This window comes from Marmota marmota, unplaced genomic scaffold, assembly GCF_001458135.2.
Source record: "Marmota marmota marmota unplaced genomic scaffold, marMar, whole genome shotgun sequence".
NCBI classification, from domain to species: Eukaryota; Metazoa; Chordata; class Mammalia; order Rodentia; family Sciuridae; genus Marmota; species Marmota marmota.
In genome coordinates, this window is record NW_026000229.1 from 24,353,223 (window position 1) to 24,378,121 (window position 24,899).

General features: G+C 35.7%; 1 protein-coding gene across 6 annotated transcripts in view; it reads left to right on the forward strand.

Annotated features, from left to right (window-relative positions):
• Nedd4 (NEDD4 E3 ubiquitin protein ligase) overlaps window positions 1-24,899 on the forward strand; it is a 125,104-nt gene that overhangs the window by 241 nt on the left and 99,964 nt on the right. For 3 of the 6 annotated variants that reach the window (XM_015480629.2, XM_048793436.1, XM_048793440.1), the window contains 2 exons: window positions 15,428-15,501; window positions 23,571-23,609. The exons of 1 other annotated variant lie outside the window; for it this stretch is intronic. Coding sequence is in view for 2 of the 5 variants with exons in the window: in XM_015480628.2 (XP_015336114.1) it covers window positions 15,428-15,501; window positions 23,395-23,473; window positions 23,571-23,609 (192 nt within the window). In the remaining 3 variants the exon portion in view is untranslated. Of the gene's footprint in view, window positions 1-15,427; window positions 15,502-23,394; window positions 23,474-23,570; window positions 23,610-24,899 lie in introns of those variants that run through there. 2 more of the 6 variants (XM_015480628.2, XM_048793437.1) reach the window with 2 other exon arrangements.

Below are 24,899 nucleotides of genomic sequence, written 5' to 3' on the forward strand. Positions count from 1 at the left end.
GTCCTGGAGCACGCGGGCTCGCGGGGCTTGCAGTAAGGAGCAAGCCCGTGGACTCCACACCCTGCTCCTCCCGGGAGCCGCCGCCTTCCCTGTCAGTTTCCTTCAGGAAGTGTTGAGGAGGGGGGCGAGGCAGCAAGCTGGCTGTGTGCGCCGAAAGGACACACATCACCCGCAGCGCCTTCCTGCCCCCCCCCCGGGGGGGGGGTCCGCGAACTCCCTGGGGGGTGGGGCCAATTTCCTTGGTGCTTAGCATCCCCACGGTTGAGTAGACTTATCTGGCAGAGGCCCTGCCAACTTAACTTTATGAACTTTGGTCTGGAGACTCGAGTGAATTGTCATTAGTTGTTTGATTTTCTTTTCCTTCTTTGTCTGAACCCCTTTTTAGTCACTTAAGTGGAGACAGGAATGGGAACGAAGGCAGTAAGAATTTTCGTCCTATTTAGCAACAAGTGTCAAATGTAGGAAATTCACCCTTCGTTTTATGATCTTCGTTGTTAAAAAAAATAAAGTGAAAAAGTATAAATACTTTAAAGAACCTCCCACAGCTGTTCACTTTGAAAACTGAAGTTATAGGATTTGAAGAAGACAATTTATGTTGCTTGCCTAATTTATATTGCTTTCTTAGGTATTTTCCAATAGTGTGGTAATAGTGCCTTTTCTTAGCAAGTTGGTGCCTTTAGATGTCTTTCACACTTCTCTTGAGATCTTCTTGTTTATAAACTGAGTAATTTGTTAGTGTAGGCAAGTTATTTCAGGTTATTTTGAGAATGCTTATGTGATGTGATTAGAATCTTGTCGTTTGCAACAACATAGTTGGAACTGGGAAACATTTTAAGTGAAATAAGCCAGGCTTAGAAAGTCAAGTACTGCATGATCTCACTCATATGTGCAATCTAAAAATGTCGATCTAATAGAAGTTGAGAGTAGAGTGGTGGTTACCAGAGGCTAAGGAGAATGGAGAGAAATGGGGAGGGGTTGATCAGTGGCTACTGTTACAGTTAGATAGGGTCAAGAAGTTCTGTTGTGCTATTGCACAGTAGGGTGACTGTAGATATAATAACGCACTGTATATTTCACAATGCTAGGAAAAAGAAGTATGAATGTTTTCACCATAGAAAATGATAAATGTTTGAGGAGGTAAATGATTTAAACACTATACAATTGAAATAGCTCATAAAAATGTACATTTTTAATGTTTTTATGTCTCTGTTAAAATAAATTTAAAAAATAATTTAATTTCATAGTTATTGCCAAGCAAAGTGACAAGGGGCAGATGGTAGCAGCTAGAAGTTCCTCAGAAATAGTGATCAGTATGTTATAGCTAAATGGAATGTTCTAGCCAGTGCCCCCATTATTGTACTGTAGAAGACATAAGAAGGTAATGCAGCATTGCACCCATGATAGCTTTCTTCTTATCAGTTGTATCTTCCTGCCTACTACATAACTGTAGTGCAGAGAACTTTAGGCTACCATCCAGTGCAATCAGACTGGCCTTGGACTTTACTTCTCTGTCATTGCTACTCAGAAATAGGCCCCATCATTCAAGATTTCTCATCTCATCTCCTTCCAGCAGAGCCAATTGATCTCAGACAAAATATTGCCAAAGGTATCATTCACCATCTGTTTTCTTCCTCTTGGTATACAGGATCTGTGTTCTCAATTATCCCTCTCACCCCTCTGCCCAGATGAAATCTACTAATTGTGGCATTTAGTGGATGATCAGTAGCAACTGGGACCAGAAACCTCACCCCTCGAAATGAGGATTTCCTGAACTTGCTGAAGGATTTATAATTCTGGGAAGTTTAGTTTCCTGGCATGAGGCCTACCCTATTCCCATGGTGGGGCTGTGCGTTCCATAATTCAAATTTCCTTTCATTTCCTTGTGTCTTACTTTGTCCATGTTAAGGAAGAGAGTGAGATAAGAAGACAAGAGATATGATAAGAAAGTATCTCCCACTTCTTCCGTTGTACTTGGATTATTTATTCAACACACATGCATTAACTGTCTGCTCTGGGTCATACATTATGCTAGACACTGGGGATACAGAGAGAGAAATGACTGACAAATCTCAGTCTTAAGAAGCTCACCATCTGGTGCAAAATGTGAAAGTTGCTTATTTTCTGGTTTCAGTTTCTGTCTCATTACCATCATTTGCCACTTATTTTCTAGTCCATCACAAGTAAAAAGGGGCCTTCAAAAACCCTCCCCCGCTTCCCCCTTTTAAAGAAGAAGAACACTGCACCTATGTCACCTCTAAAACTCAAAGTCTCATCTGGGAATAGGCAGCCCTCTGCTGTTGATTAAAAGTAGAGAAGCTTTTCTGTTACAGCAAAAGGAGATGATTCTTACAAATTTGAAACTGAAACAGAAAAATGAAATAGAAATAGAATAGAATAGCGTTGCCATTTAGTCAGTGTGTAGTGAATAGCTGCTGAGTCACACTGTATGAGCATATTAGAATTAAAGTATGCTGAAGTTTAGATCATAATAGCTTTCACTTTTCCATGAGTTGCTGTCTTTTTCCACAATATCTTTCTGTAAGAGGGTCTACATGCACAGTTTGCCATTAAAGCATTAGTTAATTAAGGAAGAAGTGTAACATAATTTATGTATAATTTGGTCTGACAGTCACTTGGAATTAACAGTAGAGAATAACTCTCATCTTTGGTGGGAAGAAGTATGATGGATCTGGGAATTGGAATTGAGCATCACTTTTTGCTCCTTCCAGTGAACCTCCCAATTATGTAGAGGCTGGAAAACATCACATTTTCCAGACTTCTGCAGTTATTGTTCTGAATGTGGAATAGGTTCCTCCCATTAGATGCACTTATTTGAGAGTTGGGATGTGGAAGTAAAGTGAAGCATATAGTTTTGTTCTTATTTTTCTGCTGACAGGCATAGTCATATAGACCTTGAATTTTCTATAAAAGTATTGCGGTATCTGGTAACTTGTTTTATAGGTATCAATAGGAAGTTGCAGAAGTAGCGGTTTGTGGCCCTTGATTCCAGATGTCTAGATTGGCTATATTCTTGTGGTGGCCCCTGTTAGCTATGTATTTTTTTAAAACTTTATTTTACTTATTTTTTATGTAGTGCTGAGAAATGAACCCAGTGCCTCACACATACTAGGCAAGTACTCCATCACTGAGCCACAACCCCAGCCCCTAGCTGTGTATTTTTATCTATCTGGCTATAGCAGATGTGGCAGCTTCCGAGGTGGGCTGGTCTTACAGCAATTTTCCACACCTCTGGATGTCCAACCTACGGCCTATTCCAGCTCTTCAAACAATTTTGTAAGCACCAAATTCCCTGAATTGACTTCTTTCCTCTTAAAGAATTTAGAGTGATTTTGTTTCCTGTAACTGAAGCCTGACTGAAACAAGGCAAAGAAGAAAGAAGATAAAGGAGTTGAAAGTCTCTACTGCCAGATTGGGAGTATAGTTTGCTAATATGGAAGAATGGACACCCCCGTGGCAATAGCTACAGCAGTACCTAAACACCAGGGTAACTAAGAAGGGCATATTCTGACACTTCTGGACCCACTAAGGCTGGGCAGAGTTGACCGTGCCTGCCTGTCTTGGCATCATACTAAATCTGGGAACAAAGTTTCTAAAACTATGAACTGCACACAAGGAAGGAGAAGCATAGTTGAAGCAGCAGCAGCTGTGTTAATCTATCCCAATCTCTCATGTATTGTTTTTGCCAATACCACTTTTTTGCAAATTGCAGGGTCATAATATTTTATTAAAATAAACAAATATAGTTTATTTTTAATAGTTTGTTTTATTTTAAACCAACAGTATCCTCCTGCAGATTCTCCAAATTTGACATCTCACCACCATTTTTCCGTAACCTTTTTCCCCATTTTTTTTTCCTGAGCACTCAAGGGTAAGCTTTAGACACATCCCTATCATCTTTAAATATTCTAGTGAGTATTTTTCTAAAACAATAACACTGTCCAGCATAACCATATAATCCTCCAAGCTAGGAAATCAATATTGATACAATACCATCTAATCCACAGATAACCATGTAAGTTTTGATAAGTATTTTAATAATTTCTCTGTTTCTTTCTGGCCCAAGATCCCATCTAGGAACATATGTTGTATTTGCTTGTCGTGTCTTTGCAGTCTTTTCTAACCTGTAATAGTTCCTCTATCTTTGTTACCCTTGACAGCTATAATGAGTACAGGCTGCACATCCTGTGACATCTGTTTAGTGTTTCCTCATGATTATGTTAAGGTCATGTTTTCTTGGCAGGAATCACAGAAATGATGCTGTGTTCTTCTCAGTGCATTACATCAGGGGGTACATGATGTTGACTTGTCCCTTCACTGTCAGCGGTAACTTTAATCACTTGGTCACTTTGGTGCCTGCCAGATTTCTCTGTAATTTGACCATTTCTCTCTTTATAAGTGGTGTTTTAGTCATCCTTTTTTTTGCTGTAGTGATCAGAAGACCTGACAAGAACAATTAGAGGAGGAAAAGTTTATTTGGGGGCTCTCAGTCCATAGACAGCCACTTCATTCTTCAGGGCTCGAGGTGAGACTGATCATCATGGGGGAAGAGGGTGGTAAAGGAAAGCAGCTGGAGACACAGCAGTAGGAATCAGAAAGAAAGAGCGTGAAAGTGCGCTATCCCCCCCCCACAAGGACAAAAATATATACCCTCAAAGGCATGCCCCAGGGACCCTCTCTTCCAGTACCCTACCTGCCTATAGTTACCACTGATTTAATCCCTATCAGGGGATTAATTTGCTAATTAGCTCAAGGCTTTCATAACCTAATCATTTCCCCTCTAAACCTTATTGCATTGACTCACACATGAGCTTTTGGGGATACAAAATATCTAAACCATAACAAGTGATTACTATTTTGTGGGCACATATTCTGAGGCTATGCCAATATCCTGTTCCTCATCAAAATTTATTCCCAGTTTTAGCATATATTGATTAATTCTGTCTGAATCAAACACTTCTATATTTTATTTCAAATATTATTAGTTGGCATTCTGTGCAATTAGAACCTTTTATTTCCTCCCATTCATCCATCTATCTATCTATCTATCTATTTATATCAGCACAAACTTGTGGAATCCCACGTTACTCAATGGGTTGTAATTGATTACTGTCATTAAATATTTTGTTGTTCCGATCATACCAGATGGTCAGTAGGAGTGCTTTCATGGAGAGTTCTAGGCCCTTATAACAAGTCCCCATCATTTCTTGAACACTTCATTACTTTATGTACTTTTCCTGGCACAGTTCTGTCTGGAATCAGCCATTTTCTTAGGAGTGCTCATTCTATCTGGTAAAAATGGGTTTTAGAAACCCAAATCTGAGTCTTTAGTGGGCTCATTGCTCCTGGAATGTGCTCTTCAACTGTGTCAGTGAACATGGTTAAGAAGTTTTGTGTGGGTGTGTACCAAACACACATATCTACAGCTATGTTAATTTGTATATTTACTTCAAAATCATTAATTCATTCTGATTTAAAATTATTCAAAACTAGCAATTTAATATACCTTTGTAGCCATAAGTTTCATTTCTAACAGTGAAAACCTGACTTTCATTATCCTTAATATATTTACTTATTTATTTAATTTATCTACTAATACGTTCAATGAAACTAATTTCCCAGCCACGTAAACAACTGTGGGACTTCGGTGTCCCCCTTCCAACTCTTTGCATCCTTGAATGCAAGTGGGAATACTACTGTTGCATTTCTATGCTTCACCCTCCTCTGGTGGGCACCCTACTGATACATCTCCATATGGCACCTTCCTCCTCTCAGTGTCCCCTGCTGGTAAAAATGAGGACCATGCATCTCCCAAAAACAACTCGCTCACACTCCTCTCTCCCTATGGTGGGCCTACTGTTTATTCCTTTGCACAAGGAACAGAAGAGAAGGACATGTACGTGTATGTTACACACACACATAAAACAGTTAACTGTTAGGAATTCATATATTGCATAGGAGTAGAATCTTGGAGCTGAAATTATATAAATTAAAAATAAATTTATATAAATAAATTTATATAATTATATGAATTATATAAATTATAAAGGGCGAGTGCAGGAGCAAATGAGATTTGACTAGGTTGAAATTCTGTTCCTGTCACTTAACACGGTGATCTTGTAAAATTATTTAACCTCTATGAGAGCAGGATATTCAAATTGCTGATTCTCCCATTCCCTAGCAGTCTTCATTCCAGCATCTAGAGATGTAAGAACCTATTGGACACAACTGGTATTCAGTTAATCATGGTCATGTGCTCCACCTCTGAACCCTGAGTCAGATTTCTGATTTGAACTGCTAAATCCACCATTCTGCTGAACTCTGCAGCAGTCTATGTTACTACCTTATTCCTCCTTAAAGTTTGTATTCATTCTGGCTCCTTTGCCAATCTTATCAAAATTTTAAGAGGATAAATGAATGGAGGGGATAGAAGAATTCTGGAGATAAATGTAAGGTGTAAGGCACAGCACAAACAAAAGGGTTTCAGTCAGTGTTTTCTGAAGGTCTTGGGGATTTAATATGCCTATAGCCCATTATTATAATTCATGACCTGATCAAAGTGTCTGGTTTCCATTGATGTGAGTCATTTGGGGGCATTGAAGAGAATAATGTAAGCACATGATCATGGGAGTGCATAAAGATGCATTAGTGAAAATAATCTTCAGGGAAAAGAGTCGCCTAAGTATAATAACAGCTGCCTTTAATTGAACACTTGCTGTGTGCCAGGTTCCAGGTGAGATGTTTTCACACTGTAGCTTTAATCATCACAACAATCTTGTGAAAGCAGATACTATTGTCCACATTTTACAGATAAGGAATCTGAGATACTGGTTTCCTCAAGAACTTCCTCTCAGTAGTTAGCATATCTGAGATTGAAACTCAGGTCTCTTCAGTACACAAAACTTGGTCTTTCCACTTTCTTGCTGCAGAAGGTTGTCCAAGTGAAACCCTTTAACTGAAGAGACCCTTTAGGGAGATGATGAGTGGAGCAGGTGTATTGTTGACTGTCATTGTTCTTTTTTTTCTCTCTTTTCTTTTTATACTTTTAGATGGGCCTCTGAAGTGCTTAAATTCTGTAGTGGCTTAACAAATATTTGTCGACCATTTACTCTTACTGTGTGTCAGGCATTTGGTCAGGACTTGAGCTAATAATGATGGACAATAGGGGCTGGGGATGTAGCTCAGTGGGGAGTGCTTGCCCACATGTATGAGGCAGTGGGTTTGATTCTCAGCACCACATATAAATAAATAAAATAAAGGTCCATCAACAACTAAAAAATATTTTAAAAAAATAATGATGGACAACAGATTAGATTTTACCGAATTTAGAGCCTAGAAGGACATTAAATCAATAATCGTACATCCATATTTTTTAAACATCGTGAAGGTAAAGGAATGTAAGATGTAAGCATATGATATAATTAATCTTGTGTGATGGGGAGGAGGGGAGAGTGTCAGAGAAGGCTGAAGTCACATTGAAACTGAAACTAAGGATGAATAGGCGTTAGGTGAGGAGTGGAGCAGTAGACTTCTTGGTAAACAGAACTGCATATGCAAAAGGTGAGATGAAGAAGAACAGAGAAGGTCATGAGATGAGGCTGGAGAGGAGAGCCGTGTTAAGACTTGGAACTGAGGGATGGGGATATAGCCCAGTTGGTAGAGTGCTTGACTTGCATGCACAAGGGTTCAATCTCCAGCACCACACACACACACACACACAAAAAAAAAAAAACTTGGAACTGAATCCAAAGTGGAATGGAAATTAATTAAACAAGTGTGAACACACATCATCATCATCATCATTATCACTGTCATTTTTTACAGTTAATGTCTGTTACATATTTCACCTTTTTTGTCTGTCATTTCTTCTTGCTTTCCATTTGGGATCACATTTTTTTTCCAGCTAAGGTACACTCTCTAGAATTTCTGAATATTTGCTGGTAATAATTTTCTGTTTTTGTTTGAAAATCTCTTTATTCTGGCTTTTTCATTTTGGGGGGTTTGGGTGAGGAGGAATAAAATTCACCGTGAAATGACAGATTTTTAAATGTACAATTTGATGATTTTTAATAGCATGCATGGCCAGCAACCTGATTAAGATATAGAATATTTCTATGACTCTGGACTGCTCCCTTGGGTCCTCTACCAGTCCACTCCTCTTCTCCATTCTCCATAGGCAACTCTTGTAACAATGGATTACTTTTAGCTTTTCTGGAATTTCATATGAATGGAATTGTACCTTCTTATTCTTTTAGGTCTTGTTTCTTTTTTGACATAATGTGTTTGAGAGTCACACGCGTGGTTGTATCCTTAGCTCACTTCTTTTATTGCTGAGTACTATTCCTTGCTGAGCACTATTCCTGTGTACAAACCAGATGTTTATTCATTCTCCTTTGATGGACACTTTGATTGTTTCCAGCTTTTGGCTATTATGAACAAATACACTGTGAACATCTACAAATCTTTTTTATGAATATATATTTTCATTTCTCGTGTAAATACCTAAAGATGGAATTTCTGGGTCATAGAGTAGGATATGTTTGACTTTATAAAAAGCTGACAAATGGTTTCCATAGTGATTGTACCAGTTTAAACCCATCAATAATACAGAAATGTTTTAGTTGGTCTATATTCTTTTTTTTTTTTTTAATATTTATTTTTTAGTTTTCGGCAGACACAACATCTTTGTTTATATGTGGTGCTGAGGATCGAACCCGGGCCGCATGCATGCCAGGTGAGCTCGCATGCCAGGCAAGCGCGCTACCGCTTGAGCCACATCCCCAGCACCCCCCCCCTTTTTTTTTTTTTTGAGTTGTTGATAGACCTTTATTTTATTTATTTATATGTGGTGCTGAGAATTGAACCCAGTGCCTCACACCTGCCAGGCAAGTGCGTTACCGCTGAGCCCCAGCCCCAGCCTGGGTCTGTATTCATTCAGCAACATTTGAAGTTTTTGCCAAAGCTTTCCATCTACCTGTATGTTCTAGCCTTTTAGTAATCAATATTATGAGCTTCATGTGGATCTTTCCAGAGATATTCTGTTCGTAAATCAACAGATAAGGTACTGTCACATTTAAAAGTAGTGTTAAGATATAAAGTAATGATGAACTGTTCTTTCTTCAAAATTACATAGTACTAACAAAGTTTACTATTATTCTAAATGTAACTATATTAATGATAGTACTTTCCTTACTCATCCTCATGCTGTTTGCTGTATGCCTATGGATTTTTTTTGTGTGTGTGTGTGTGCATGTTTTGTATCAGAGATTGATTTTATATTTTATTTTGAGACAAGGTGTTACTGAGTTACTTAGGGCCATGGTATGTTGCTGAGGCTGGCTTTGAACTTGTGATCCTCCTGCCTTAGCCTTCTGAGCCTTTAGGATTATAGGTGTGCACCACCAGTCTTAGATGCTGGTTGTTGCTCATTCTGTTATGAGAGTGAGCAAACTCCACCACACCTGGCTGTACCTATGGTTCTCAGCTTTGTGTCCATCAAAATCATCTGGAGAGTTTGTTAAAAACACAGATTACTAAGAGTATCTGATTCCATAGGTTCAAAAAATCACAGCTGCAATACATTCCCAAGTGATGTTCATACTACTGGTTCAGGGAATATAGTTGGAGAACCACTGCTCTCTCTCCAATCTAAAGGTTCTGGGTATTGTTTTTTGTTTGTTTGTTTGTTTGTTATCACAGTTGTTACCATCCAAAACTCCTGAACAGTTTTATTTATTTTTTTTTTAAATATTTTTTTTAGTTGTAGATGGATATAGTACCTTTATTTTATTTGATTACTTTTATGTGGTGCCGGGGATCGAACCCCGTGCCTCACGCATGGTAGGCAAACACTCTACTACTGAGCCACAACCCAGGCCCATTCCCAAACAGTTTTAACTTATCATAACAAATGTATAGCAATCATATATTCTAGATTTTAAGACAGTTCTGATTTTATCTATTTTATTTCCTAGTAAAAAATGATCTACCTTTTATATATTCATAAATGGTTTAGAATAAATTTATACAAAAGAAGTAGAAAACTTCTGTCAGTCCATAGGATCTGATTTTTAGTTTGGAAAATATGGTCACCATAGATTATTTTTGCTCAAAATGGACTGACAACAAACCTTTCTACAGTAGCTGAAAGTAGGATTAAAGTACTTATTGAAAGCAAAGAAGAGTTTGCCCTTTTCATCCCCATCCCCCTCCCCAACCTGGGTCTAAGTCATGTTTTGCTCAAAAAAAAGTATATTTATATTGCTCCCTCCCTTCCTAGCAATTGTTTTCTTAAATAAATATTCACTGTTTACACAATCATACTATATACAGTATAATTCACATTGAATCATTGTACCATGTTTTTAGTTATCTATTGCAAATTTTTTGTTTGCTTTAGTTTTCTGTACACTTATCACAAATTTAATTGCAGACTGTCAGCTTTAAAAGCACTTGATGCAGTAAAAAAAGACGTGTGTGTATGTGTGTATATATGTGTGTGTGTATATATATATATATATATATATATATATGAAATGATCATAAGTATATAGATTGCTACCCATTCCTTAGCCTCTTGGTGTGCTGTACAGACATCATCTCTGGGCTTCCATTTGTCATCTTTGTGGAACTTCTGTTCATCTCTTTTCTCTTTTGAATCCACTGTTTCCCTAATTTCTTGTCTTCCTTTTTCCTAACATATTTGGTGGCATACTTTCTCTACATGAGTGGTAGTTACTGTCGAGAGGAGAATCTCATTATAGGATCATCCGATCCTACCATTTCATTGTGGAATTCTCACATATTGGTATTTATAGTGTATCTTTCCTTTGGGTCAGTCAGTCTACCTAGTGAGGAGTCTTCCTGTCTCCTTATTGGTGGGTACTGGTCTGGCAGCCAGTGTTCTTGTACCCAGGTTGGGAAAGGGGATGGGGATGAAACAGGCAAACTCTTCTTTGCTTTCAATAAGGTGCTTTATTTCTATTTTCAGCTTGTGTAGGAAGGTTTGTTGTCAGTCCAGAGTTGTCAGCTCTCAGTATTTGCTCTGTGTCCTGCTGGATTCATTAGAAAGATAATGAATAGATAGAAAGATAAAGAATAGATTAGTTTCTTAGGTTTTGAAATCTCAGAGTTTTTTGACTTTTTTTGTGGGGGGTGTTACTAGGGATTGAACCCAGGGAGGACCTACCACTGAGCTCATCCCTAACCCTTTTTAATTTTTATTTATTTTTGCTGAAGGTCTCACTAAATTGTTGAGACTGGCCTTGTACTTTCCATCCTCCTGCTTCAACCACCCAAATCACTGGGATTATAGGCATGTGCCACCGTGCCAGCCTCTTTTCACAATTTTTATAGTGGAAAAATTCATAAAATGTATTACTTCAGATACAAGATAGTATGTAATAAATGCTGTGTGAATGATCCTCTAATTTTAAGAAAAGTAATTTCAACTACGAAGGCTTTTAGGGAAGATATTATTTGAGCTTTGAGAAAATGTGTAATGTGGGCTATGGCTCAGTGGTGGAGCACTTGCCTTGCACATGTGAGGCACTGGTTCAATCCTCAGCACCACATAAAAATAAATAAAAGTATTCTGTCCATCTACAACTAAAAAATTTTTTTTAAAGTATAATGTAAAATTTATAAAAAATTTAGGAAGTAAAAACAAATCTTCATGATCTCATTACTTTTAACAGTTATGTTCATTGTTTCGTATTTCTTCCTAACCTTTATCCATCTATACATTTTAGAGATTAGCATCCCCATCCGCCCTCTATTAACATATAATTATTCTCTGCCAAATAATATTGATTTAAATGGCTTTAAAGCATTTTGCTCAGATGATACAGAATTTTAACAGAGAATGGTAAGAGAACCTAGCTTTATAAAAATGAAATAAACTTAGCATTATAAAAAACTAAATACAGGGCTGGGGATGTGGCTCAAGTGGTAACCGTGCGCACCTGGCATGCGCGGGGCACTGGGTTCGATCCTCAGCACCACATCAAATAAAATAAAGATGTTGTGTCCACTAAAAAGTGAAAAATAAATATTAAAAAAAATTCTCTCTCTAAAATAAACCTAAATACAGAACATATATAGATATTTTTAAAACTGTCTTGTGAGATTGGAGGACAACAGAAGTTGAGAAAAGAATGAAGAGAGTAACAAAAGATAATTCTTCAACACTTATGAGAGATGGAAGGATCTGAAATTCTGCATTTCCTTTTCCTGATTGTGGGAATGAAGGGAGAGTAAAAGGTACTTAATAGATATGTTCATGAATTATAGTGAAAATCTCAGCCCTAGACACTGCTTTAAATTATTGAAGCCATCTTCATAGATAGCATATTACCCCACATTTACCTGTTTGATTTTCCTCATCATAAAAAATCCCACATCTTTGCCTATAATTTGCAACTTCATTTTACCTTAAAAATTAATCAAACTCCCTTTACTTATGAGTAGGAGAGGACAGATTCATGCTTTAGTGAAGAGCTCTGCTCTGTTTGAGAATAATATTCCCATCCCTGTCTTAATTAAAAGAATGATCTTTAATTTTCGTTTCCTTTTTATTCATTTGAACTCTATCCAGATTTCTGTTAATAGCACACTTAGTATCATAAAACTATTGACGAGTTTCAACTCCAACTGCAGGATTTATGTTGCTCTCCTTCATTTTAAAAAATGATGTGAGAGTTAATGACTTCTGGTAAAATTCTTTTACCAGTTTCAATCATTTTCTATTATATAGCTATAATGTGAAGATAAGATGAATGCAAATATGAAAATAAAGTGGCATTTTTAGTTTAATCTGATGAAGTTCTTTCAATCACTATAGCTTCACTTAACAAAAACATTTAACTAAATAATTAGTTTTAATTTTTGGAGTGAGAATTGCAAGCAGAAAGTTTAAAAATATGTCGGTGATTGCTAGTAATTTATAATCCTCCAGAATTGTTTTAAATTAATGCTTGTTGAATTTTCTCTAGGAGATGGGGGAATATTTCAGTCAAGGCTACATAGATAGTTTTAGGGAGGTTTTTTTTTTTGGTAGTAGGGATTGAACCCAGGGGTGCTTAACCACTGAGCCACATCCCCAGCTGTTTTTGTATTTTATTTAGAGACAGAGTCTCATTGAGTTGCTTAGGGCTCCCTAAATTGCTGAGGCTGTCTTTGAACTTGCGATCTTCCTGCCTTAGCCCTCAGAGCCACTGAGATTAAAGGCATGTGCCACAGCACACAGCTTCTTTGTTTTTGAGACAGGGTTTCACTAAATTGCCTCAGCTGAGCTTGAATATGGGATTCTGCTACCTCAGCTTCTTAAGTAACTGGGATTACAGGTGTGAGCCACTATGCCCAGCATGAATAGCTTTTAGTACCAGGAAGTCCAGAAATATGGATTAATCTTTTTAGAGAGATATGATAATTACCCCAGTGAAGGTCATACGCAAGTTATAAACACTATCTTGAGGTTAGAAAAGATAATTAACATTGTCACTTTTGATTACATTTTACCACTTGAAAAAATTTTACTTGTTAATTAAGTCATCACAGAAAATATTTTTAAAAAAATATTTTGTAGTTATTGATGGATCTTTATTTTATTTACTTATTTATATGCGGTGCAGAGAATCGAACCCAGTGCCTCACACATGTGAGGCAAGCACTCTACCGTTGAACTACAACTCCAGCCCCCAGAGAAAAGTTTGTTAGGTTCAGAATTAAGTCTTAGAGATTGATACCTGTTTGATGTAATTCAGTCACTTCCCAGTCAACTGATGAAGTGAGAATTTGGCTGTAGAACCAAGGGAATATTTCAGTTGGCCTATTTATTCAGTGACCTGCCAGAACAATAAAAGGAGTAATCAGGACCTGTCTTCAGATGTTAGGAAATAATCCCCATAGAAAACTGATATGTCAACATTTTTGTTTTCCTTTCTGATTTTCTTTTCTTTTTTAATACATTTTTATTTATACATGGGCACAATATATTTATTTTGTTTATTTATTTTTATGTGGTGCTGAGGATGGAACCCAGGGTCTCACACGTGAGAGGTGAGTGCTATTCCGCTGAGCCACAACCCCAGCCCTCTGATTTTCAATTCTATCTTTATTTCTGATATCTGAAGGTTTTTTTCCCTTCTTTCTTGCAAGATCAGCTACATATTTAATTTTATTTGTGGAAATTATATTTTAGCATCTCAAGTTTTTTTTTTTTTTTGCATTATTTTAATCTTTCATCTGGGTTTTGGAGTTAATAGAATATTTTAATTATCATATTTATTTAGTGAAACCCCGTAGGAAGTACCATGAGTGTAAGTCCAGAAAAATGGAAGAAGGTTAAAATAAATGTGATATGTATCTTTTCTCCCACTTGGGCTTTTCTTGAGAGAGGAATAGACTTTGCTACTTGCCAAGGGAATAATTTTAGAATAGAATTAGTTAGTTTGTATTTTTGTGTGTGTGCTACAATGTTTTATATTAGCGGAGCTTCAAAAATGCTACTGTAATACAGTTGTACTTATGTCTTTATGTACATAAATGAAAGTTTATTTAGAGGATACATCTAAAACTGGAGTTCCTATGTTATTGATTGAGAACTTCCTTAGATATTGTGAAATCTCTTCAGAATGATTGATCAATTTACACTCCCACCAACGGTGGGATTACTGGCGAGATTGAGTATACACTCATTGACTTGTTCATTCTATATTTATTTCTAACATTAGGGCAACTATATATGACTCATTGATTTTTAGAATTCTTTACATATTCTGGATAATCATTATATGTCTTAATGATGTGTGTTTTAGATATTTCTCTCCTGTATGTCCTCCTCAATTTTTCAGGGTTTTTATTTGTTTATTTTTTTGTTTGTTTAAGGTTTCTTAATGCAAAATGGATATATATTTAATGTTGTGAAATCTAACAGTTTTTCTTATTAGAGTTTGTGAATTTAATCCTTTCCTATTTAATGTCATAGAAATATCCTGATGCATATTAGTTCTGATACTCTAGCTTTAGATTTTCTTGGAAATAATGGTAGATTCTTATTCGATGTGATAATTTGAGTTTATTTTTTGCTTTTCTTTGTATGTGATCAAGTCATCTACAAATAATTTAGTTTTCATTATAGCTTTTAGTCAAATTAATCTTTTTTTTTTTTTTTTTTTAATATTTATTTTTTAGTTCTCGGCGGACACAACATCTTTGTTTGTATGTGGTGCTGAGGATCGAACCCGGGCCGCACGCATGCCAGGCGAGCGCGCTACCGCTTGAGCCACATCCCCAGTCCCTCAAATTAATCTTGAAAAAGAGTCCTCCCATTAATTTTAATATCCTAACTACTTGCGTCTTACTTGAGTTACAAATGCATGAAAATAAAATATAAATTTTTGTATTTTAGGAAAATTCACGAATTGTGAGGGTAAAAGTTATAGCTGGAATAGGCCTTGCAAAGAAGGACATTTTGGGAGCTAGGTAAGTATATCAAATTTGGTTGGAATTTTAAAACTTTTCATTTGTTAATTAATTTTTTTCCTAAATTTTGGCTAAGTGAAAAATGGAATAATATTATTAGTATGCAAATAATATTATTTGTTATGCAAAATGAATAATATTTTTTACTTTGGTGGTTTAGTCAATCTCTTCTTATCTGAATTACTGAATCTATGGAATTAGGCAAAGGTGTAAATCAGAGTGGTAATTATTAGACTCGTTATTGAGTTTTGCCTCTAGGAATTTGTAAAATTCTAATCTTATAAATCCTTTAGCAGATAACAACCATAAATTCTGGACACAATATAAAAAGTAGCAACATGAACATAGTGTAGAGTGAACAGAGAAGGCAATTTCTGGTGGGAGCCTGCACTTGAAGGAAGAGGATTATACTGAGTTCACAGTGTTACACATAAGTCTGAGGCCAGGTGGAATCAGAACCCGGAAAATTGTGGTCATTATGACCAAGGAAGCCACCAGGTCTAATCTAAAGAAAACATGGAAATGATGAAGATTCTGTAAAGGAAAGAGCTGGAAAGCTGGAAATTCAGCTGATAATAGAAGATCTGACCAAAGATCAGAGTTACTGCCCAAGAAAGAGGGTTTGCGGCTTTTGTCCTAACAAGAAAATTGATCACATGATAAAATAAAATAAGCAAACTGGGACTGGGATTGTAGCTCAGTGGTAGAGCACTTACCTAGCATGTGTGAGGCACTGGATTTGATTCTCAGCACTGAGAAATATATATATATTATATATATATATATTTTATATATATATATATATATTTATGCTGAGAAATATATATATATTTTAAAAAGCGAACAAACAAACATCATCAGGAATAGAGCAGAACCCAGAATCTCTCTAACTTGATATTTATAATATCCAGGATATATTATAAAATTACCTGATCTATAAAGAACCAGGAAAATGGAACAGATATCTGTAGAAAAAAGAAAATATACTCACAATAAATCAAAAGGTAGAAAATTCAGGAATGAAATAGAAACCATTGAAAATGGTTTGAAAATTCTAGAACTGAAAATATAATAATTGAAATTAAAATTATTGAATGAATTTAATAGCAGAATAGAGATAAAGAAAAAAATTAAAGATAGGTCAATAGAAATTATTACCTGGTTTGAAGAAAAGAGAAAAAGATTGGGGGTGGGGAATGAACTGAGCCTCAGGGATTTGTTAGGTAGTATCAAGCAATCTGACATACATAGAATTGGAGTCCCAGAGAGATGAGAGAATGAGATAATGAAGCAAAACATATTTGAAGAAATAATGGTCAATTTTTTTTTCCAAATTTAATGCAATACCTAAATTTGTATATATATATAAAAAAAAAACCAAGTAGGATGAACACCTAAAAGCACATTGAGATACATAGTCAAACTATTGAAAGCCAAATATAAAGAAAGAAATCCTAAAAAGAGAAAAAAAATGACACATTATATACAGAGGAACTACATTTAAGGACTGGCCTCTTATCAAAAACTATGGAGGTCAGCAGAAAATGGAACAATAGAATAACCACTATCAATCCAGAATTCTATATTTGGTGAAAATATCCTCCAAGGCTGATGACAAAATAACAACAGTTTTAGAAAAACAAAACAATAAGAGTTTGTCATTGGCAGAGTGCCCTGTAAAAAACATTGGCATTCTTCCAGCTGAAGAGATTGATACCAGATAGAAACTCAGAAATGCAATAAAGAACATCAAAAATGTTAAATATCTGAGAATATACAAAGACCTTTTGCTATTCTCTTCATATCTTTTAAAATAAAGCATATGCCTGTTTAAAACACAACTTGTAACCTTATCTTATGGATTTATATTATAAGTAAATGGAGTACCTGTAATGATATAGCATAAAGGACAAGGTGTGTGTGTGTGTGTGTGTGTGTTATGGGTTATTTGGTAGAATGGTCCCATATGAAGTGTAAATAAAATTAAAAATAGTATATATTATAATATCTACTAAAGCATTAATAGATATCTATTATAGCATTAATCTATTAAAATAATGCAAAGTAATTATAAAATTTTAAACAGATATTTTTAACTGAAATTTTTAAAACAATAAAAAAGCCAGAAAGAGAGAACAAATGATCAGATTTTTAAAAAGGAGGCAATGAAAACCAAATAATGAATTTTCAGCCCTAATCAAATAATATCAATAATTACAATAAACATTGATGGACTAAGATAACTACAAGGCAGAGGTTGTTATAATAAATTAAAAAAACAAGACCCAACTATATACTGTTGATGAGAGATGTATAAATATCTTTATAAATATGTATAAAGATGTATACATATAAAGATGTAGCTAAGTGGAAGGAAAGTGGATGCAAAAAGATATGTCATGCAAAGGACAAGATAAAAGGACTGAAATGAATACATTATAATCTGATAAAATAGACTTCAACACAAAAAAACATTTCCATACATAACGATAAAAAATAAAATCAGGGCTGGGGTTGTGGTTGAGTGCTTGCTTCGTACATGTGAGGCCCTGGGTTTGATCCTCAGCACCACATAAAAATAAATAAATAAAAAATAGGGATACTGTGTCCATCTAATATTATATATATATATAAAATAAAATCATCCAGAATACCTGCCTAAATATGTATGTGCCTATTAACAGAACTTCAAAATATGTGAATCAAAATTTGACACAATTAAAGGGGAAAATAAAAAATTCCACAATCATGGATAAAGATATTAGGACCTCTCAGAAAGTGATTTCTTTTTAAATTTTTTAGTTGTTTTTTTTAATTTTTTTAAATGTTTTAATTCACTTTATTTATTTATTTTTATGCAGTACTGAGGATCAAACCCAGTGCCTCACATGCTAGGCAAGTGCCCTACCACTGAGCTACAACTGCAGCCCCCAGAAATTGATTTTTAAAATCAACAAAATATAAATTTGAACAGTATCATTAGTAACTTTGGCCTAAAAAACACTGTTCTTAACAATTGCCAAAGGTATTCTTTTTAATTGTACAAGGTACATTCACAGGCATAAACCATGTGAATGTTATTTGTCTTTATATAACAATATTATCAAAGTTAATGGCTTAAACGAACACACATTTATTCTCTCTCGGTTTCTGTGGGTTAGAATACCCTGCATTATTTAGCTAGATTTAGAGTTTTACACAGTGGCTGTGATATATTTTTTCTCAGTGGGTCATGAGATCTCTCTCCGGAGTGTCTCTAAACTCTAGCCCCATGCTCATGGCCCTCCAAGGATTTGGCCGTAGGCATTCTCTTTATTCTGGTCTAAGTGTCTGATAGGCTCATGATCAAGTGGGCCTCTCACAGGAAACTTTCATAACCTGACAGATGTCCTTGTGACTCTGCGGCATTTATTCCTTCCAAGATAGCCACTCTCTAGGAGAGCACTGACCAGGAAAGAAATTAGGTTCAAGGTGCATCAATCAGATGAAATACAGAGGAAGCAGCTTAAACACATGAAATAACAGGGGGGGAAAAAAAAAGGGTAACACCTCACAGGGCAAACAGGAAGGGGGAGCCACAGAGGACTTGCACACTCAACAGTGGGTGGGGGCAAGAGGGAGAGAGCGAGCTATGACCTGAGCCCTTTATCGGGTCCTGAGTGTAACCCATATGAATTTCCTTCAGGGAGTTCTAAATGAAGTGTAGAGCAAATAGTCATGAGTTCTTTGGCATCTGTGAATGAGAGGTGGCCACAATGGCAAGGGGTATATAGTTCAGTGGGGCAACTCAAGTACATTGTATCTAACTGTCTTATAGTGGGGTAGCCACCAGGAGGTTATATATGAAAGATAACTGTCATATAAGAAAGATATCTGAAGCAATCATAATAAGGAACTGAAAGGAGGTTGGAAACTGTATCAAAGGTTAACTAAGCCCTGTTTCTAGTATGAGAAATTTCATAATATATTCAAAGCAGATGCCAAGGCAACATAAAATTTTAGGAATTTATTACAACTGCAGTAAGTATTGGCCAGGGCTGTGCTATCTGAGGATTGCTAGGAGAAGGGTCTGTTTCCAAGCTAATATGGTGTTGGCAGCATTCAGTTCCTTGCAGACTCCAGTCTGACAGCTTCGGTTTCTTGCTGTCTGTTTGCTGGAGGCCACCCTCACCTTTCTTCTTTGACCTTCCTTGGGCAGCTCATATGCTGACAGCTTTCTTTATAGCTAGAAAAGGAGTGACTTCTAGCAGGATGGGTTACAGTTTACTTAATATAATCACATATTTTTTATCACCTTGAACATAATCTATTGGTTAGAATCTACAGGTTCTTTCATTTAAGAGGAGGGGAACATAGGAGGGTATGAACCTTAGGAATTGGGGATGATAGAGCTACTCTACAGTCCATATGGCACAGCATGCTGGACCCTAAGACAATAAATGAAAAACTGCAAAATACGCATTCTTTTCAAGTGTATTCATCAACGTAGACCAGTGTGAGCCACAGAACAAGACTCAGAAGTTTTGAAAAGATTGAACATATAGAAGATGTTATCTGATAACAATGAAATTAAATTAGAAATCAATAACATTAAACTCTAGAAAACCCACAAATATTTATAAATGAAACAGCATGCCTCTAAACTATGGGTTATGGAAGTCCCAAGAGAAATTAGAAAACATTTTGAATTGAAAATGATAATACAGCTGTATCACAATTTGTGGGATGTAGTTCTGTGGTTTGAATGTGTGCCCCCCCATTCATATTGAGGCTTAACCCCCACTGTGATGCTCTCAAGAAGAGGGGCCTCTTGGGAAGAGATTAAATCATGAAGGGTCTGCTTTCATGAGTGGAATAGTACTGTATAAAAAGTTTAAAGGGAGCTAGCTTAGACCCTTTTGCCCTTCTGCCCTGTTTGGCATGTGGGGATATAGTGTGTCTCCTCCAGAGGTTGCTGCAACAAGGCGCTATTTTGGAAGCAGAGATCAGCCCTCAGCTGATTCCAAACCCACTGGCACCTTGATCTTGGGTTCCCGGTCTCCACAACTGTGAAAAATAAATTTATGTTCTTTATAAATTACCAGTCTCAGGTATGGTTTTGAGTTTTGACCTGAAGAAATTAGCAAAAAGAGAACAAATTAATTTCAAAATAAATAGAAGGAAGAAAACGATGAATACAAGAACAGAAACCAATGAAATACAAAATAAACAATTATAGAACAAAGTCATTAAGATCAAGAGCTTGTCATTTGAAAATATCAACACAATTTTTAAACCTCTAGCTAGACTGTTTTAAAGCCAAAAAAGAAGGAACAAATGATCCATAATGGAAATGAAAGCTGGGGCATTGCAGTGGACCCTATGGAAATGAAAAGGACAAAAAGGGAACATTTTGTACAATTTCATACCAGTAGAGAATGTTATGCAACTTAGACAAAATAGACAAAATTCCTGAAAAACACAAATTATCAAGATTAACCACAGAAGCATTAGAAATATTGGATAGCTCCCTACTAATTAAAGAAATTGAATTTGTTGTTAAAAGCCTTCCCCAAGGAAAGATCCAGGCCTACATGATTTCACTGAACATATCTATCAAACATGTAAGGAAAAAAATAATACAAATCTACACAAATTCTTTCAGAAAATAGAGGAAACTTTGTTAGGCCATTTTTATCTTGATCACAAAACCAGACAGAGACATCACAAGAAAGCTTAAAGACCAATATTTCTCATGACTATAGATGCAGAAATTCTTGTTCAACTTTTAACAAATAAAATCAATCAACATGTAACAATATGTCACCAAGTAGGATTTTTTCCCCTAAGAATGAAAGGTTTGTTCAACACTATAAAAAAAATCAATAACTATAATTTATCATATTAATATAGTAAAGAAGAAAAAACACATGATTATTTCAATTGGTGTGGAACATGTATTAAACAAAATCTAACACCCATTCATGATTTAAAGAAATAACTCAGCAAATTAAGATAAGACATAAAATTGCTTTAATATTTGAAAATTAATCAGTTTAGTTCATTGTATAAATAGAGTAGAAAAAAAAAGACAAGATCATTTCAAGTGGAAAAGGAATCTCAACAAAATTCAATATATTCTCATGATAGAAACTCAGAAAACTACAAAAAGATGAGAATGTCCTAAACCTGAGTAAGGATATCTGTGAGAAAACCAATATGTAACAACATACTTACTAGTAATAGTCTGAATGTTTTCTACCTAAACTCAGGAATAAAGAAGTTGTCTGCTCTCACTGTTTAGCACTGCACTGATATCCTAGCTATGTAATGTGGCAAGAAGAAAGGATAAAGGAATACATACACATTGAAAAGAAAGAATAAAATTATGTTGACGTGTAGACAAGATTGTACCTGCAGAAAAACCCGAGAAATGTACAAAAAAGCTGTAAGACCCAGGACATGGTGGTTCATGCCTAGAATCCCAGTGACTCAGGAGGCTGAGGCAGAAGGATTACGATCAGGAGGATCAAAGCCAGCCTCAGCAAAAGCAAGGTGCTAAGCAACTCAGGAGTCCCTGCTCTAAATAAAGTACAAAATAGGGCTGGGGATGTGGCTCAGTGGTCGAGTGCCCCTGAGTTCAATCCCTGGTACCAAAAAAAAAAAAAAAAAAAAGCTCTAAAAAAAAACTAATAAGTTAATTTAGCAAGGCTGCAAGATACAAAGTTAGTTATAGTATGCTAAGTGGAATAAACCTGTTGCAGAAAGACAAGTACTGCCTGATTCCACTTACATCAGATATCAAAAATAGTGAGCTTTATCAGATCCAAGAGTGGAGTAATAGTTGTTAAGGGATGTAGGGAGGTAGAATTGGAATTAATTAACTGACATAATGCTCTGGTCAAACAAGATGAATAAGTTCTAGGGATCTGCTGTGCCACATTGTGCCTTGTTAACAGTAATGTGTTGTGCACTTAAAAATCTCAGGCAAGATCTCATGTTAAATGTTCCAGTCACAATAAAAACAAAGTATATATCTGACAAAGACTTTAATCCATAATATAGAAATAACTTACAATGAATTCAATAGTAATATAATAAAAAAGCCAATGAAATATGGCAAACTCTTAAGTAAACAGTAGATTGTCCAGGTGGAAATGTCTAGGTGGGCTGAGATTTGTGATTTATATTTACATTTTATATTTATATTTGATAGTATATAGTTAGAAGTAAAAACTATGGATGAGATTGGAAAGGGAAAATAGAGAACGGGATGCTGGGGCAATACTTTTTTTTTTATTAGTTCAAAACATTACATAGCTCTTGATATATCATATTTCATACATTTGATTCAAGTGGGTTATGAACTCCCATTTTTCTGGGGCAATATTTTAAGGAATGAGTATGTAAATTAACCATCTTAACCCAAAAGAAAAGGGAATATAATAAAAATTAAACAAAATTTCAAAAATCTAAAGTTTATAAATCATTAGACCACTGATTAAAAGGTTTTTTCTCAGTTTTTTTTTTTTTTTTGTGGTGCTGGGGATTGAACCCAGGGCCTTGTGCCTGCAAGGCAAACACTCTGCTGACTGAGCTATATCCCCAGCCTTGTAACTCAGTGGTAGAGCACTTGCCTCACACATATGAGACAAGTAAAGATATTGTGTCCATCTTAAAAAAAAAAAAGTTTTCTCTCTAATTCTTTGACTATGGTCTACTAACATGGTCCTTAAGCTTCTTAACAAGATATAACTATAATTGTTATCCCTATATATATGGAACTCTGACTTTTAAGTGTAGGAAATAATTGTAGAAATTGTTAGCAAAGAAAAGTGTGAATCTGATAATTTGGTAGCCTGAGGTTGGGCTAAGCAGCAATTAAAGCTTTTTCCTTTTTTTGAATTTCAACAGTGATCCTTATGTGAGAGTGACGTTATATGACCCAATGAATGGAATTTTTGCAAGTGTGCAAACGAAAACCGTTAAAAAGGTCAGATTTAGTGGTATTATAAAATGTTTTTAATGAACTTTGCTTTATTTTTATATGACAAAAAATAGTTATATATACTATGTTTATTATCTTCTAGTCTTTGAATCCAAAGTGGAATGAAGAAATACTATTCAGAGTAAGTATGTATTTTATTTTTTTCTTTTCACATTTTTTATTGGGGCATTATAGTTGTACATATTGATGAGATTTGTTGGTACATATTCGTACATGCAAACCATGTAACAATATAATTTGGCCAGTATCAATCCCCAGCAATTCCTCCTGCCTCCCTTCCTCCCACCTCCAGGACCCTTTTCTCTACTGATCTTCTTTTGATTTTCATTAGATACCTACCCCCACCGTTCTTTTCCTTTTTCCTTTCTAGCTTCCACATACAAGAGAAAACCCTTGGAGTTTGGCTTATTTCATTTAACATAATGGTCTAAGTTCCATTCATTTTCCTACAAATGACATAATGTCATTTTTCTTTTGTATTCTATTATATTAAAAAAGAAAAAAAGGTTTTTTCCTCCATAGATTAGAATTATAAATTCTCATTTATAATATCCTAAAATATATCTTAGAATTTACCTAGAGTTTAATTTTTTTTTCAGTACTAGAGATTGAATCCAGGTTCTACAGTAAGTGCTTTACCACTGAGCTACATTCCCAGCCCTAAAAAATTTCTAAAAAGTTAAAATTAGGTTTCCTGGAACAATTTATCTCATGAAAAACAAAAATATAAGGAAATGGGGGGAGGAGTCCTGAAGACTATTGTAAAACTGGAGTTCTTATTCTAATAAACAAAACAGATTTAGAGACTTATGACAGTCTTGTTCTAATTTACCAGATTTTAATATTTTCTCTCAAGATGATTTAATATTTGGATCTCCCCAATCATTTATTAAATCCACTGATCCAGGCAAGAGCTAATGAGGAATTATCAATAAGTGGATGCATTTCTTCTTATTTACCTTTTCGGGACATTACTGCCCTCTTACCTCTCCTGCCTCCCTAAACCATTAGGACAAACACTGCAATCAGCAGTTTTCTCAGGTTCATTGGGAGAGCCCTGAAACTGACAGTGTCTCATTGCATCTGTTGCCAGAAGCAGTGCCATCCCAGCAGTGGTAGAGACGAATAGCAGTCATCTCTTCCTCTCTGCTGGATTTTTCCCACTTGATCATCTTCAAAATGCTCTTCTACCTTAGCTGTTGGCTCATTTCTCTGTTCACCTGAATGACCAACATTCTTTTTTTTTTTTAATATTTTTTTAGTTGTAGATGGACACAATATCTTTATTTTACGTATGTGTGTATGTATGTGGTGCTAAGGATCGAACCCAGTGCCTCATGCATGCGAGGCAAGCGCTCAACCACTGAGCTACAACCCCCGCCCCCGTGACCAACATTCTTGAAAGACTTGT